Source organism: Nothoprocta perdicaria, unplaced genomic scaffold (genome assembly GCF_003342845.1).
Source record: "Nothoprocta perdicaria isolate Ctin4 unplaced genomic scaffold, notPer1 scaffold_28, whole genome shotgun sequence".
In the NCBI taxonomy this organism is placed as follows: domain Eukaryota; kingdom Metazoa; phylum Chordata; class Aves; order Tinamiformes; family Tinamidae; genus Nothoprocta; species Nothoprocta perdicaria.
The window spans coordinates 169,067-186,401 of NW_020455510.1; the positions used below are offsets into that span (position 1 = coordinate 169,067).

At 38.0% G+C, this 17,335-nt stretch overlaps 1 protein-coding gene across 1 annotated transcript in view; it reads left to right on the forward strand.

Moving 5' to 3' along the window:
* ABCC8 (ATP binding cassette subfamily C member 8) overlaps positions 1-17,335 on the forward strand; it is a 58,878-nt gene that overhangs the window by 6,276 nt on the left and 35,267 nt on the right. Inside the window, exons 5-12 of the mRNA XM_026041159.1 lie at positions 701-943; positions 1,855-2,043; positions 6,382-6,546; positions 8,542-8,697; positions 13,004-13,138; positions 13,930-14,092; positions 15,037-15,077; positions 15,379-15,524. Coding sequence (XP_025896944.1) covers positions 701-943; positions 1,855-2,043; positions 6,382-6,546; positions 8,542-8,697; positions 13,004-13,138; positions 13,930-14,092; positions 15,037-15,077; positions 15,379-15,524 — 1,238 coding nt within the window. The remainder of the gene's footprint in view (positions 1-700; positions 944-1,854; positions 2,044-6,381; positions 6,547-8,541; positions 8,698-13,003; positions 13,139-13,929; positions 14,093-15,036; positions 15,078-15,378; positions 15,525-17,335) is intronic.

The window sequence follows — 17,335 nt, forward strand, 5'->3', positions numbered from 1 at the left end:
TGCCAGAGTTCTTTCCTTCGCCCATCCCTCACCTAACTGTCCATGAATTAAACTAGTGAGAATGGAAAGCGTCTTTCCTATGTCAACTTTCCTGCTCATTTCCACRTATTAGCATCTGAGCTCTTTCCAGTAATGTTTAACCCATGTGAGCTGYCTCTACCATATATTTGCTCTTTTATGGATTTTTTTTTGAGATTTTTGAGCTTTTGCATATGTACGTTCATATTGTTTTTTTGATAATCAAGGACAAGTGTATGTGAACTATTTCAGCCCACTCTCAAGAATGCAAACAACAAATGTATATGTATAACAGAACTCCCTTATAGTTGTAGAGTTTTACTAAATGCAGCATGCACAATGCCGCATGTTGTTGTTCTGTTGAGTATTTTATGATTGGAGAAAGGATAATAGTGAAGCATATCCAAAAATCCCACCAGTATAAATAGGATTTAAATAAAGCCCTGAACAGATATTGAACTTTGTATGTGATTGAGGGCTTTTCGGAGGTGTACGGGTTTGGGGCCTTTCCAAAAATGAGTGATTTTTTTTTTTTTTTTCAATCCAGTCATCAAGATTAGTTTTTTCTTTAATTATGTAAGTTATTTGCAGGCTTATTTCTCTCTCTTTTCTCTCTCCTTCTCTMTTCTCCCTTTCTGTGCATTTAATGTGATTCTTTGTGGGGAATTTTTCTGATTTTCAGCGATATGTTTTCTTCAAAACTCCTAAAGAAGTTAAACCTCCTGAAGATCTCCAGGACCTTGGAGTTCGATTCCTACAGCCATTTGTGAATCTGTTATCCAAAGGAACGTACTGGTGGATGAATACATTCATCAAGACTGCGCATAAAAAGCCAATAGACTTGAAAACCATAGGCAAGCTTCCCATTGCCATGAGAGCTCTGACCAATTACATTCGCCTTAATGAGGCTTTTGAAGCACAGAAGGTATGCAGAGCATAGACTCATCAGATTCCTTACTCACTGCTTACCTTTTTTGTTAGTCCTTTATGAGATTAACATGATACAAAATTATATAAATAGACATGATGCAAATAAAGTGGATATTAACATTGTCGTATAAGAAAGATCAGGTTCTCAGTTGTACAGATAATGAAATTTCTCTAACTGAATATGCAAATCATACACATTATTGATTAAATGCATGTAAAATATATATAGCTACTTCTGTTATGTGCAAAGTAATTATGGACTGTATTCACTCAATGCCATCTGCATTTTTCCTAATAAGAGCCTGGAATCATTGAATTAGATTTGATATTAATGAGGCCTTTAAGATTTTTTTCTGTTATTTTAGTTATAGTTTGTCCGCAAGAGAATGCAGAGCTGAAACTGCCAAAGATGGGATTGTGCTTGSTTCCCTAGTGACAGTTCAGTGTATTCAGAGATTGTTTTTAGGAGTAGCCTTCTGCAGGCCATGTAACAGTTGGGTAGAGAGAATTTAGACAACACTCTAGAGTTTGTCTAGGGATAAACTTTTGTTTTCCAGTCTTCAGTTCATATGAGAACAAAACCTGTCAGTTGTCTGCCTCTTTATTTTCTGTTCTCCTGCAACAGGCCATGAACATTTGCTCATGAAACACATTTGCTTAGTTCCTGTGTAAGGGTATGAAAGAGATAATGACTCCATTTCTCAACTGAAGGAGAATATGAATTAATTATCTGGTTTTTTTGAAAACAAATGAAATGATATTTGCAATTCTTATGTTCTTCTAGCTCAAAGACTAGAATTCATTTTCAGTGAATTGAAACGGAGAAAAAAATACTGTCAATATATCAAATTCACAATTAAGACATAACATAATCTTGGTTTTGCTTGTTTTTYTAATTCTGGACAGAGCAAAAGGTCATCTTTTTCACAAGGATCTGGGTCAATTTGGCGTGCTCTTTGCTGTGCTTTTGGGAGACCTTTACTTCTCAGTAGCACATTCCGTATTCTGGCTGACTTACTTGGATTTGCTGGTCCACTCTGCATCTCTGGAATTGTTCACAATGTTGGAAAAGGAAATAACACTATTCGCCCACAGGTAATATGAAAATGACAAATATAGGAGTAAAATAAAAAAAATGCAATGACTATATATACACGTTTGSCCTCAATAAAAGAAATTAATGACAGTCTGCTTACCTGAAATGGTATTAAGAATTCTTAATGTACTACTAAGTATCCATACCTTGATGGCAAATGAAATATTACCCACATACCCAGTCGTGCCCACAATCTGGAAAATAACTTCATAGAGGATGTTAATAAAGCTTATTCAGAAATTCAACAGATATCCTTAGGATAAAAGTAGAGTCCAAAGTAGGTGCTGATTTAAGTATATGACTGAGTGCTTATCAGAAAGGAAAAAGTGTATTTTTAAGACACTTGGCTTTTCACATCTGAAAATGAGGGATATCTAAGAGAATTCAAACAGGCTGAATAATAAATAAAAAGTTATACGTAAAGGTGAAAATAAATGGCCAAAATGATTTGCTGTGGCAGAGAATTTCCACTAGTGTCTTTGGGGAGATTGATTTTGAAAAGTCAACTGAAGTAAATACTTAAAGGAAGCTGCCAAAGTGGATGGCCCCCAAGAAAAAGACGTACTTGCTAATTATTAAAAAAAATATATATATATGTGTGTATAAATAGGATGTGGTCATTTGGACTCCATTTTCTGTGAAAGAAGATCACTATTTTAGAAGATCACTAAATTACATACTGTTTACTATAAGACTCTGCTTTCAAAGTCTCTTAATGCTAATGGAAATACTCCCATTTCTTTCAATACACTTTGGATTAGGTCCATTGTAAATATTGAAATATATCAAATACATTGCAGAAAGCTTAACAAAGGCTGCAGGCTATAATTAATCATTTTTCTATTTTGCAATTCTTATCCTAATATTTGGGGGCCTTTAATACAGCCAGTCAATTCAATGAAAACCAGTTAAACAGGAAATGAAAAAGTAAGACTGTATCTCCTAGTGTTGCTACTAAGGACAGTGGAAGCTTTTCAGCTGTTATGTGATGATTTGACTGGAACAATTACTCTTTTCGATTAAATTATATCACATCACTATTTACAGATAATCTTGTTTAATTTTCCTTCCGAAATGTCAGCTATTGTTCCCCTGTGAAAAATGCTCAAGTCTGGAGGAAATCGGCCTTAAACCGTCTCATCCAGACTTTATACCCTCACTGTGCCTAGCTATATGGTGGCCTCATAGTTGTTAAAATTTACACCATTTGGAAATTGCATAACTAATATATTCTGCAATAGTAATAGTCCATGTCTGTTAGTAAATTCATCTTACAATGGCTCCAGAGAGGCTTTTTCTTTCTTTCTGAGCTAATGTTTTGGGGGGTTGTTTGTTTCTTTTCAAGAAGAGTCATTACCTTTACCTTTGAAAATTGCTTTTGCTGAGTTGTTAGAAGTATCTTAGATACATAGAGAGAGATTTTTCTAATCAAAGCATATGTAAACAGACCAAAACTCCCATGTGTATATAATCACCTAATCAACAGAGTTTAGTTTGAGAAAGTATACACCTACTCTACTGCCAGAAAAATTATATCCTTACTTGCAATGAATCTGGATGGAGATTTATTGAACTTGCCTTCCTAACGGTTACAGAGAACTGTGTAGTTGTGGGGAACAAGTCTTGTAAAACACTATTTTATGAAGGCAATTATAAGTTAAGGAGACGTTGCTTATGTATGTTGTGCTGCTAAATTTGAAGGATTTGGAAAAATCTTCCATACCATGAGATAGAATCTGACAAGGAACATAAGCTCTGTGTACACCAGAGGACATCTTTTAGCCGTCCTTTAACATGACATTTCTTCACTTTAAATAGTGCAGATTGGGGAAATGTTATAATGAATTAACTGTATATTTCAAACAAAAATTCTGTTTGTGAAACTGAAGACAAGGAGATAAACCATAAGATATGTTATTTGTTCCATTCTTCAGGCCTTTATGACAGATATAAATGACCACAGAGCTGGAACTCTTAKATCACGTGGATATCACAGCCAGCATTAACTGCTTTAGTTAGTGCCACAGAGCATGATCGCATCTTAAGTTCTGTCATGCTCTTCATATTTATTTATAACTCAAGTATCAATAGTAGTGGCCACGACAGACCTTTCTGAGGTCATGAATTTCTTTCTGTATTAATGACTTAGCACCGAATAAGAGTGATAGAGTGATAACCTTTATATTTTGCCAGCAACATCTCAACATTGCAGTGTTAAGATTGGCATTTTCAACATTAGGAATATTTGATGATATAACCTATTCAAATTAAATATCAAAACTACTCTTTTTTAATAACTCCAAAAGCTTTAGGTCCAAAAGAAGCAAAAGGCTCAGTATTGACATTTAAGGCAGTGGGACTCTAGGTTTGTAATTATTTAGAATTATTTGAGGTTTTTTGGTAATTCTTTAGAAAAAGCCTTTTACTGGTTAGGCCTACTGGTACTTATGAGTAGCATTATTCTCAAGTCACTAAAAAGATCAGTGTACTGAAGCAGACTAGAGTGTGACATAACTTGAGGGGGACAAGGATTTTGTTGCAAAAGGTCCCGAAAGCCATTTTTTAAAAATAAAATCTAATTATCTACATCAACTTCTTAAGGTTACATGCATTAAATGTGAAAGATTCAGTAAACATTTAGTTATTTCTTTGTATTTGCTGCAAACTGACAAGTACACTTACACAGTTTTCATAACCTGATGCCTCAGGTAGCTCATGTTCAGTGACTTGGTAAACCATTTTTGTCTATTAATACATGTAAGATTTTAAGAATACCTTGRTGAAAATACAGTGTTTCCGCATGTGTATGAAATTTATGTATGTGTGTGTATGAGTCTTTTTCTCTCAAAATGTGTACTAGAAAAGAGAACAGGAACATTTATCCCACATTTCCTCCCTGGTTGTCTATTACATAATGTTCTAAATGTGAATCAGCACTGCACCAAAATCTCCCTGCTAGGAAAGCATCATCTGTCAAAGCACAGTGATACAAAAAAAGCTACTTGCTTTTTTTAAGCAGCAGAAGCAGAATTAGCCACACGTATATGTAGGACAGCATTAAAATTACTCTGCTTTAGTCACTGTCTTTGATCTAGTATAGCTCAATGGGCAACCATCATGGTTTGGAGTTGCTGTAATGCTCACTCTGTGCTGCCTTATGACCTTGGCACTCATAACGTGCTGGCGTCACAGACGTGTTGTTCTAGCTTTGCTTTCATCAGAAAGCATTCTGAAATGATTTTCTGTTGTCAGTGATTAGAATTGACTCAAGAAGAGATAAAGCAAGCTCCAAATCTAGTACACAGAAGTATGCCACTTGCTTGGAACAAACTAGGTAAAATAAAGGGTGAGAAGTCTTTTTTCCTCTTTCCCTAGCTCAACATCTTCATATGAAACCCCAGCTTTTAAAATTAAGTTTAGCATCAGTATAGCTTGTCATGTGGGGGTCTCTGTAACGAGTTAATTGCAGGCTATTCCTTGGATCTTAAAAAAAAATATATATAGACTTCAGTGTTTTTGAAATGTTAAATGTTAGAGCTATCTTGAAAGTGCCATCGATGGAGGGGGGAAAAAAAATTATGTAGGCTTGAAGAAATGTGCCAAGCAGGGAGTACTGCAGCAGCAGTGTGAATGCCCAGCAGCCCTCCAGGGAAGGAATAGGAAGTGATCACTTCCTCTTTCTCACTCTTGTAAAGAAATAGGAAAGCAGACACTTCAGTTTGAGAAGGTTTCCCAAGGTAAGCCATCTGCTCAACTAATAGTGACACCAACGGCTATTTAATATAATGTAGAATCAAGTGATTCTTTGCCAGTAAACTGTAGAAATGCTACAGTGTTCTCATGGACTTCCTGAGGAGGTAATGGCTACAAATAAAAATACTGAATAAGCCTTTTGGATGCCACAAACCAAAATAATGTGTGTATTTCCAGGAGCTGAAAGGATGTATTTTCCAACAAATTACAAAGGTCGTTTTATAGTCTGGCAACGTGAAGTGCTAAAGTAAGGAGATGAGCCCCTGGAAGGAGATTACATAGGCCTTTCTGGCAGTGGGTAGTGCGTGTCTTCAAGTAACTCCATATGGGCATTTGTTCAAGGTGTCTGTCTTTAAATTTCTATTATCCTTCCAGAATTCTGTAAAGGTCATCTTGAATTTAAATAAAGCTTACTGTATTGCATATTATATGCATGTCTCCTTGAACAGAGAAGCTGTGAGGTTTTAGATCTTGTTGAGAGAACTTTTAAATTAATAAACTGAGTAGTTCTGCATATTAATTACACAAAAATTGTAGATTACGATTACCCCTGATTTGTAATTTCTTCTTCTTTTTTTTTATAGACTAAAATTCTTGGTGTTTTCTTTATTTCATCTCAAGAGTTCCTGTCCAATGCTTATGTCTTGGCAGTGCTCTTATTTTTTGCCCTTCTGTTGCAAAGGACGTTCCTCCAAGCATCATACTATGTTGCTATTGAAACGGGAATCAACTTGAGAGGTGCAATACAGGTAGACAATATGCTATTAACTAAACTACTTCCATACAATTATACCTGTATTTGTAGATACATATTCTAAGTATATTAGAGATGAATGCTGTTGTAGTAATTGATCTGGTCCTCTTCTGAAATTAATTCCATATGAGTGTTGCCATTCCAGATCTATTTGTTAATTTAGACCTGCGTTCTGCGTCTTTTTCCTCTACATAATTTAAAGATTATATGTAAGTATTTGTCTACTCTATCAAACAGTGCAATTCTTCTTACCTTGGAGGATAAGATTGCTGACAGTAAACCTAAAAGAATCTACATTATAAAATATATATCTCCCATTTAAAAGCTGTGTTTTTGTAGCATCCCACACAAATTATACATACATTAAATGTCTTTTAAATATACTTCTAACAAAACGATAGAATGTATTCCCAGTGCATGGAGTGCTATTTATTTTTACTTTTGCTTTTCCATGAGCAGTGCCACAAAATCCAGCAGGCACAGCAGTCAGTAATTAGCATAAATAAGACAGGTGAAACAGAGGCTATAATCTTTGCATAACTGTGAACAGCAGATCAAAGGTCCATGCCTGGAAGAGGAGTAAATGAGGTGAGAATTAGGCGATTAGGTGCAACATGATACTGCCAAGTGCACTTGCTGAAACCTACCCTCTAACAGCTTAAAAGCCAACCTTCTAAGCTAAGGCAGAGCATAGGTCACTGAGAGTCTGAGAGACAGAGGGATGCTTTCAATAGCAGTATAATTACTTAAACCTCCTTTGATCATACACTTGTGAGCACTTGTTAGCTGCCATATTTTAGTTTTCTTCTGTTGTTTTTCCCTTATTAGAATGGAATAGACAATTTTGAAGAAACTGAAAATATATGATAAAATTACATGCTTTGAGCATAAGAACCACGCCTATTTGAAAAGACTGTTGACCACAGCAGTTAGAAAATGGTAAAAGGTGAATTACAGGAGAATAATATTACATCTCCATCAAATTTGATACAAGGAAAGGCTCATGTTCTCTGCACTATGTGTTACTCAGAGGTTCAGATAACTGCTAGCAGTTTTTCCATTCAAATTGGAAAATTCGGGGCTTCCATCCTTTAGGCATGAAGATTAGTGTTAATTGTAGTCTCTTTGCCAAGAAATTATTTTTAAACAAATTTTCCCTTTTTCTTATTTTTTAACTTCTCTTTAAACCTTTTATTGTTTTTTCTCTTATGTATAAACCTGCACCTGTTCTACATGCCAGATATAATTTCACGCCTTGTGATTGATAGCTGGCACTTGATATGAAGGCATTTCAGTCAGGGTGTGTCCGATCAGCAAAGTTTCATGACTATCTGTAAAGTCTCCCCATGTAGCTTTTTACAGCACAAGCTGGAAAAGGTACATTTTCATTATCGTACATTAAGTTTTTTAGACATGGTGTCTAGTTCTGTTCTGAAATTACAACTTAATTCAGTATAGAAGCAGACCTGTTACAGTATTTATCTGTGAACTAAAGTTTCTAATGGGCCTGAGCTCTCCATTCAAACATAACAYTCTCATCCAGGAACTTGACTCTGGGGTTGGATGAGACCTGAATCAATTGTCAGAGAAAAATAACAAGGAATATTATAGATTAAACATTACATATTGAATATAATAATGAAGTTATTAGCACTAGTAGAAGGAGGACTATATGGAGAAGCTGGAGGCATAAATAGTAATCACAAATATATCTTCGGCTTCCTGACCAATTGAAGCTTCATTCTGTTACTGATTCACAGGAGTGCAGGAAGGGGTTACTTGTTTGATCATTATTAACCTAGCTGTAGTGAGTTTTATGCTGCTGAACAATAGTTTAAACTGAATTGTACACAAAATACTACCTAAAGCTCTTCATTCCAGTTTTTACAAATTTTGGCTCTCCTTGGGCTTTGTGAATTATGTCTTCCATTTTAGTTGGAGCTGAAGATGCTACTTTGTATACACTGACACTATTTGTTCTGTTTTCCAGACAAAAATATATAATAAAATCATGCAGCTTTCAACGTCTAACATGTCTATGGGAGAGATGACAGCAGGCCAGATCTGTAACCTGGTTGCCATTGATACAAACCAGCTGATGTGGTTCTTCTTCCTCTGCCCCAACCTGTGGGCTATGCCAGTGCAGGTAAGGAGGCTGAATGCTACTCAGGTCAGTAGTGATTGTTCACTTAGGAATTTAATGAAAATAGAGATATTAAAGAAGGTAACCAATAACTTGAAATAAAGTTTCAAATTACTAATATATAGAAATATTTTATCTAGTATATTTCATGTCTGGAACAGGGCTTTCAGTATTTAAGATTGCATTAGGATCCCAAACTGGACTACTGCCACATGCTTAACTTTCGTAGAAGAATTTATACAGTTCTGCAGGTTGTATTGCTACAGCATACAGTGGAATATATATATAGTGGCACATATACAGTGGAAAACACTGCTAGAATATATTGCAATCATTTGTCTTCTAAATTGCAATGGAGCAGATAGCGAAAGCAGCAGGTTGTTCAAAAGTATGATCGCTTAGATAAGGTCCTTTGGACAATACTTAAAGTTACTGTTGCCTYATGGATGGCAAATTCAGGTATATGAAATGTCAGATTCATCTGTTATCACTTGTTAAGTGAAATGAGTTCACTACATTATCTTCTACAGTGTCCTTGGCCTGGTGTCTCTACTCACTCGTATCTCTTAAATCTCTATTCCCATGTGGATAACACGGTGCAGATCACTGTCTTTAGTTGTACTCAGGTGACTGATTGCTGGTTCCATGTCCCTTAACTCATATATAAYGCTCCTTGAAATACAGCTGTGTCTTGTTGGGTCTTTAAAGCTGTGTCTTTAAGATGGGGAGAGCAGGATCCTACCTCAGAGGGTACTTTCAGGACTGGTTTAAATTAATCTAAACATGCTTTAATACCGAAATGGGAGTTTGTACTGTCCCTACTCTCTCCAAATACARTATTTCCTATCACTTTTCTTCCTTGTTTCAGTTCTGTGGGTTGTGCAGTATGTCGCATCAGCTTGCAGAGCTCCTGAAAAACTAATCTTTTTTTTTTTGGGAAGGTGCTCCTTTAATTCTGTGCTAAGTGGCCCCTGTCACTGCATGGCCACGTGATTGATCAAATTTATTCTAGTAAAAGAGTAGGGCAGAATCAGAGTTACAGGGGGTCAGAGCTATCTGGGTACAATCTTCGTTTTAATAAGGATGAAAAATGATCTGTATAGAACAGCAAATTGCTTTGAAAGATTCAGTACTTAAAAACAAAGGAAAAAAAGAAACAAAGTAAAACTCCTGCCATTTAGGAATTTGCTGAGAMAGCTGACAGTATAGTGAATAGTTTCCTCTGATATAAGTACAGTACATTGCAGTTTTTTTCTGTTTTCTTTGGGCTATTCAGCATGTTTTTGTTGCGAGTGTCTCATTGACAAAAGACTAAATTCACCCRCTGTTTCCTAAATGTAGTATTTATTTTCCAAAAACATTGGTGAAAACTTTGTAGTGTTCATCACAGTTTGTTTATTTTCAGCACTACACAGAGGCCAACTTGAAGTCAGAGAGCTGCAAATAGTCGACTTAGATGTTTTGTGTTTTGTGTTGTCTGCTGTTAGCCAAGCTGAAATTGTTTTCCTCAGTCTATATCTGCTGGACCACAGCTGGCTGCTCATGTTTCCAGTTTATAACATGGCTTTAGAAGAGGTCACCTGGAGAAGAGAAGGCTTGCAGGAGATCTTGTCAATGTATATAAATATCTGAAGGGAAATGTGTAAAGGTGATGGGGTCAGGCTCTTTTCAGGAGAGCTTGGTGATGGGATGAGAGGCAACAGGCACAAAGTGAAACACAAGAATTTCTCTCGGAACGTGAGGGAAAACTTTATGTTGAGGGTGACTGAGCACTGGGACAGGTTGCCTGGAGAAGCTGTGGAGTTTGCTTCCTTAGGGATATTCAAAACCTGCCTGGACATGGTCCTGGGGAACATGCTGTAAGGTGACCCTGCTTGAGTGGGTGGCTGGATGAAATCATCTACTTCAAACCTCAGCAAAAAATTCTGTGATTCTGTGAAGTGCCTGCCTCCTTGAACATCAAATAGCAGCCATCTCCCATAAGACACCGAAGAGGTAACAGGTACTATATTCAGAAGTCCTTTAAGAATAATAATAACCAGGTGAATAAAGCACTAGTTTGCTATCAGAAAATCTAGATCCTCTTCTGAAGATCAAGTTCCATATTAGGATTGAGCAGATGGACCAGAAATATTTTTCTGAAAATCAGAGGACCTTTGTGATGACTTCAGCTTCCTGTGATTGCACAGAGAGGCAAATTGACTCTATAATCTGGAGAAGGGTGAAAAAAAGTCTAGTTCAATTATTTTCCTCAGTCAAGATATGTCTGTGATCTTTTCACAACATGCAGTTGTGAAAATACAATTGTATTTTTCATTACAGTTCACCTTGCGGTGTTCTTGAGCAAATTGAGATGATCAGTGTTAAAGCATGCTCAGATTTTGTGGCTGGTRCTTTGCGTTGCAAGCTGCCTACCAAGGAGTCACATTTGTCATTAAGTCCCCTCCAAAACTCATTTCCACARTGTTTACTCAGACCTGCTTCTGTGAGGCAGTGAAAACAATTACTGAATGCTCAGGAGACTTCTTATTAGAAGTTGAACAAGCAAAATTACTTTAAAACAAATTTTTAAATTTTTTTAGCTCTTAAGCATCATTTCAGCATCTACTTTAGATTTTGTAATTACTCTTGACTGGAGCATCTAGCCGTTCATAAAACCTTAGATTTTTCTGTATAGTTTAGATAATTTGAGCTCCATCTTTGCTCTGACTACAATCATTAGGAGCCTTATCATTGTGTTAAGTTACTGTTTCAAGCCCATTGAAATCAATGGAAAGAGGCCCTGAGATGCCCATTAGTTGAAAGGTGACCTCAATAGGTTTGGCTCAAACCCTGGGAGCCAAGTGAGGCCCAATAAAAGCTTTATTTAGCCTCCATCTTCTAAACAACCATGTTTGATTTCATTGTGATTATTAAAAAATACTGAATTCTTGCATCACTGATTCATTGGTAGGGATAGTTTTACATTTGTAATAAAAGGACTGTTGTCTCTTTTGTCTCTTTCAAAACTGTTTGCGAGGCAGAAAGAATTTCCCATCTTCAGTAGGTAATCAACACACTAGACTTCTTTCATTTGTAACAACAACCAGAGCCATCAGTGAACGTCCAGTTCATGGTACATATCTCAGGYAAAGAAGAGCTTTGAGATTTTGATGAAAGGGAAGCAAAGTGTTTCATTACGCTGTTGTSTGAACACATGATTATTTCCCTGTCAGAAATACTAATGAGAGTTCTGCTGCAGACTCTGAGCAGGTCTGGTATTATCTACTTAATTTTTCTTTCTTGGCTGTGTACTATGCAGTACGATAAATATAGGAATCACCCTCAATAATTTATACAGGTTCTAGCACACTTTTGACCCTGCTATCCTCGTACTTAAATTGAAAATATTATTTTCTGTSATATATGATCAAGATATTGAAAAGATTATCTTTTTATTACAGTATAAAGAAAAACATGGGGGTGGGTTAATTTTAATCTGTTGAAAACATAGCATTATTGTTGAAAAAATAATGACTTAGAAAAAAAGAGCTCTGAGCTTGTACCTCCTCCTGGAGCCAGTTGTTAGTGTAGTTGTCTCCTATTTTAATGCAAGAAACGGTGGTTCCTCTTCTAGAAGAACATTCCCCTAATGACCTTTACACCAAACCAGTGATGGGGTAGCAGTAGTGCAGAGGGTGGTGCTCCGTCCTAACTTTGTGCTTCTCAACATCTATTACTGTGCAATGTTCAGTGCTTGCCTGTGTTTTGAGAACTAGGTTGCATATGCTGTGAAGTATCTTGGTTTGTAGTATTTTTTAATTTATTGTCCTGGAAGTGCACTATACCAAAACCCTTTGATTTAGTCCTTGCATACTTTCATTAGATTCATATACTTGTGAATTTCCTGACATTAGATAGAAGTAGATCATTCATTCTTACCCAAAATTTAAACTAAACCCCCAAATCACTGTTTAACCCTTGGTTTTATTATTTCTATACTGTATCTCTATATGTGCAATAGGGCTTGGCTRCTTTGATACCACATATTTCCAAAGTAAATACGTGATTCATTTTAAGAATCACATTTTAAATCAATTCATTTATGTCTTTTAGTTTATATATTTCTTTATTCGATAGACTCTCTTGATTAGTCATAACAAACTGTGCCGTTTCTSTCCATGACGCAGAACATAGGAAGCTCGCGGATAGGTTTAGCTGCAGCGAACTGTTGCTTTGAATGCAGCATGCTGTCCAGTTCCCTCTTTGTTGTGTGTGTACAGAGTGAAGTTATTCCAAGTTATCCCCTTCCCTCTCTTTCTTCAAACAGATAATTGTAGGAGTTCTTCTGCTCTACTATCTTCTTGGAATCAGTGCCTTAATTGGAGCAGCAGTAATCATAGTCCTTGCACCAGTTCAGTACTTTGTAGCAACGAAACTCTCACAGGCCCAGAGAAGCACACTGGTAAGTGTCCTCAAAATCATACACAAGAAATACATGGCATTAATACATTGGCCTATGCTTAGAATTGCAAAACCTAAATTAGTGTTGAGCAACAGCTGAGTATCAGATATTTTTATAAAGTTCAGGAATGGCCAGTGCAAGAAGGTGAAAAGGTGACAAACAAGTTTGTAATAAATAGAAACTCCTGGGAGTGGGAGTGACRTGCTGGAGCAGGTCTCTGCTGTGCAGTGCGTGTGGTACAAAGGTGTCTGAGCTCCCCTGAAAACTGGAGGCAGCGGAGCTTCAGCAGAGCATCAGCTGCTCTGCTGCTCCTGGGCCAGGTGACCTGCTCAGTGTGAAGACTCCCTGTAGAGATTGCATCTGCTTGCTAAGGCAGCCTTGCTGCTCTGCAGCCTGGCACTGTTGTTGCTGTTTGGGCAGAGTTGCGTGCCCATTCACAGCTTGGCTGTTCTGTTCTCCTCTGTCCATCATCACAAATGCACCTTTGGAAAATCCAGATGCTTTGCTGGATGGTGGTGATCATGAGAGACTGGCTTGAAAATGATCGGAAAGTTGATGGAGGAGTATAGTTTTCAATACCAGCTATGTGATTTAGGAGTGCAGACCCACTGACTTTTCACAGAGGGAGCTCTAGGGAATCTCACCTCTGAACAACAGTGTCAGAACAGACAGAACTAGGAATGTATGCTTTATTAATGGCCTATGTAAAATTTTTGTGTGAGAGCTTTGTGTTTAGTGGTCAGATGCTTTAACTACCTTCTTGTATGTAAGTATTTACGTAAATACTGCAGGAGTACTCCAAYGAGAGACTGAAGAAGACAAATGAGATGCTTCGAGGCATTAAGCTCCTTAAACTCTATGCTTGGGAACACATCTTTCACAGCAGTGTAGAGGAAACGAGACAAAAAGAAATGACCAGCCTCAAGGCTTTTGCCCTTTATACCTCCATATCCAGTAAGTCTTCTCTTATAGTCTGTCATTCAGCTGAGGCACTAATGCATTATTGGTTACTGGTGAGGGTACCAATTCTCAGTGTAGGTTATTTCAGTTAATTTAGGTGAGAATCAGCATTCTCCCCCAACCCAGGAGCAAAACTGTGAGGCCTCTCAATGTGAAATTAGGCATCTTTGTTTAAATGGCAAAGAACGTGCTTATTGAGTCTTGAAGGTTTGTCATTAATATCGGACACACTGTAGGTAGGCTGGAAGCTAAATCAAGGTTCCCAGGGATATTCAGAGTCAGRTATTCAGCCAAAGCCGGCAAAGCAAGTGTAATTATGCCCATCTAAAATAAATAAGCCACATGGCTCAACTCCACAGCAATCTGTCTGTGATAGCACAGTTCCCTTTGAGCTATATCCCCAAACCTCCATGAGTCACAAGGTCCTGCACTTCAGAAGAGGTGCCGCAGAAGTAGGTCCCAAGCCATACGTGTCAGTGGACACCATTCCCTGGGCAGCACTAGGTGTGCGGCCAGCCTGCACGGCAGCCCCCATGGGCCACTTGCGCAGCCTCGGCCGGCTCCTCTCCTTGCACAGCCAGGGATTCAAATCACCCGCCAGACCCTGCGCCAGCTCGGCCCTTGTGTCTCTTGTGGGACAGAGACCTGCAAGTCCTGCACCTGAGCTGCTCACGAGCTCATAGCAGCTGCAAAAACTGTAGCTTTCTCATCTCTTCTAGGATGCTAGGATGAGTTCTGTGAGTTCTGGTACTATGAAGAGAAGTAAAATGAAGGTATTAAAATAAGAGAGTACTGATATGTGTAGGTAGTGGCGCTTTTTTCCTGTTTTTAATGTAGAAAATATCATCAAAGATTAGCATTAGTGATATTTTAGTAACATTTAGTTTTTGTCTGAATGTAAATCATGTCTAAATGTTCCTACATGTTTTCCTTCACAGTTTTTATGAATGCAGCAATACCAATTGCAGCAGTGCTTATAGTAAGTATGGACTTTGCTAAGGAGCATTATGTACAACTGCATTTTCAAATGTAAGTGATGTGGAAATGAGGAAGAGAAGGAGGCAACCCTGTTCCGCAGCTCTTCGGGAGAGAATGAAAACACGTACTTATCACGTCTTGTGACCAGAAGCAGCCAGGAGCATACAGCACTCTCCAAACTGTTCAGAGAATATAAGTTATGATGCTGATATATGGGGACTAAATGAAATGTTTGAGATATATGAAGGGTTAATGTGTCTCTTCAAGACTAACTGCTGATGGTAACATCTGTATCTTTGTAGACATTTGTGGTCCACGCTCATCTGACAAGAGATGCTGACTTCTCCCCATCTGTGGCCTTTGCCTCTATCTCTCTGTTTCACATCCTGGTGTCCCCCTTGTTCCTGCTCTCCAGTGTGGTCAGATCTACAGTCAAAGCATTAGTGAGGTGAGAACTGTAAAATGAGTCTTTCCTCCCATTTCTGAGAGTATGAATTTTCTTCAGTAGCTCTCTAGTAGCTTGCTTAAACAATGGAAAAGAAAGAACTGGAGCTTTTTTGCCTTTGTGCTGCGTTGGAGATGGAAAGAAGACAACTGCAGGAAGCCAAGATTGCAGCATTACCTGATAAGGCAAAGTCACAGCCATGTCCTCTCTCCTAGGAGGTGGGAAACGCGAGTGTGTCAGCAGCCGAACTGCTCCATGGCCGCTGTGGGGGGTCCCTTGAGCACAGCAAATTGTCACGCCGAGACTGCAGCCAGCCAAGTATCTGGGGACCCATTCTGGCACTGTAATAGACACTTATTTAGGCTTGTYTAGGGATTTATTTGTAAATGAGTTCTGTGGTAGATAATGGAAAATTGATGAATCTAATATAATTAGTATCAACCCAGTACTAATAGTTGCTAGACAGGTGAGGTCTGTGAGTTTTTCTGTAATTATCTTCCTGTTAGGAAGCTACTGCCCTGCTGTTTGCAGCGCAGGCAGGAATCCTTGGCTCATCTTGGGTAATACAGTTGGCATGTTCCCTTTTCCGGGCTGTCCATATCGAGGCAATTCAGGTAGTGTTGCCCAGTACCACTGCCAGTACCACTCCAGTTTGTGTCTTTTGAGCCCCCCATACTCCCTGAAATGCTCCAGAAGTGTATCACAGGTATTTTCAATCCATGTGCAAACTCCCAAGTTATGGGCCAAGAGTTTTGCTTCTGATTCAGAGAGGGAACCACTGACGGCCTTTAACAACGTGAGATGTTCTGTTAACTCTTTGAAAAATATTTTTAATACGAAAGTGTTGATGCTATTAAAATTAAGGAGCCAGTTGATATCTTTTGTAGGTGTGAGGTCTTCAAGGACAAAGGATATTGTGAGTGTTTGCCCTTCAGCAGAAAGGTCAGATAGCAAGACTRGAATTTTGTGTCTAACTGGATTTAATATGAAACCACTTTTTCAGTCAGCTGTTCAAAGCTGTTCACAGCTTTAATCAATATGTCCATTAAAAATAAGATCCCAGTGAGAAATCGAAATTCTAGTAATTGTAGTTTCCAACAGTGAAATTGCAGTGTCAGCTAGAGCTCTGCAGTACACCTACTTTTAATCTATTAAGTTCTAGAAAGTGCAGCAGCCTGAACTATGACTCTAACAAGATATTTTTGCAGTTGTAAGCCACTGTTTCTGGCACTTGCCACGGCAGAAGCATGAGGAGAATTAGGTGGAGTATTGYGAAGAATGCTTACAAATAAAAGCATTTAGAGCACAGCTACCTCAATGAACAACTGGGGAACAGAGAGCATAATCAAGCTACCAGTTACTTTATAAAGACGTGTTTTTTGATGGGTGTGCAGGGTGCAAGAGCATGTCTGCTGCTTTCTTTCCTCTCCCTCTAGACACTGATATGAGTACACAGCGACCATTTCCCATCCTCTCTCTGCACATGCAGAACAGTTATTCAAGTGTCAACATGGTTTGCCTATAGAAAATATAGGTGCAGCTGCATGCCAATTCTATAGGTGATGACTAACCATCTAGTTTATTTTAAGACATTAAAGACGTTCTATTAGGCATCTAGTTCACTGAACAAGTAATTTTCTCTGGAGCTTTGTGCAACCTAGATATACATAGGTCTGTTTTGTCAAACTCCTTGTGCTTGGAAGAGTGTTCAGTAGAACTGACAGTGCAGCACTTCAGAAACATAAATGACATAAATTCTTCTACTGTCGCCTTTGGCTTCCAAAAACAGCTACAATTGGAGTTAGTCTCTATCA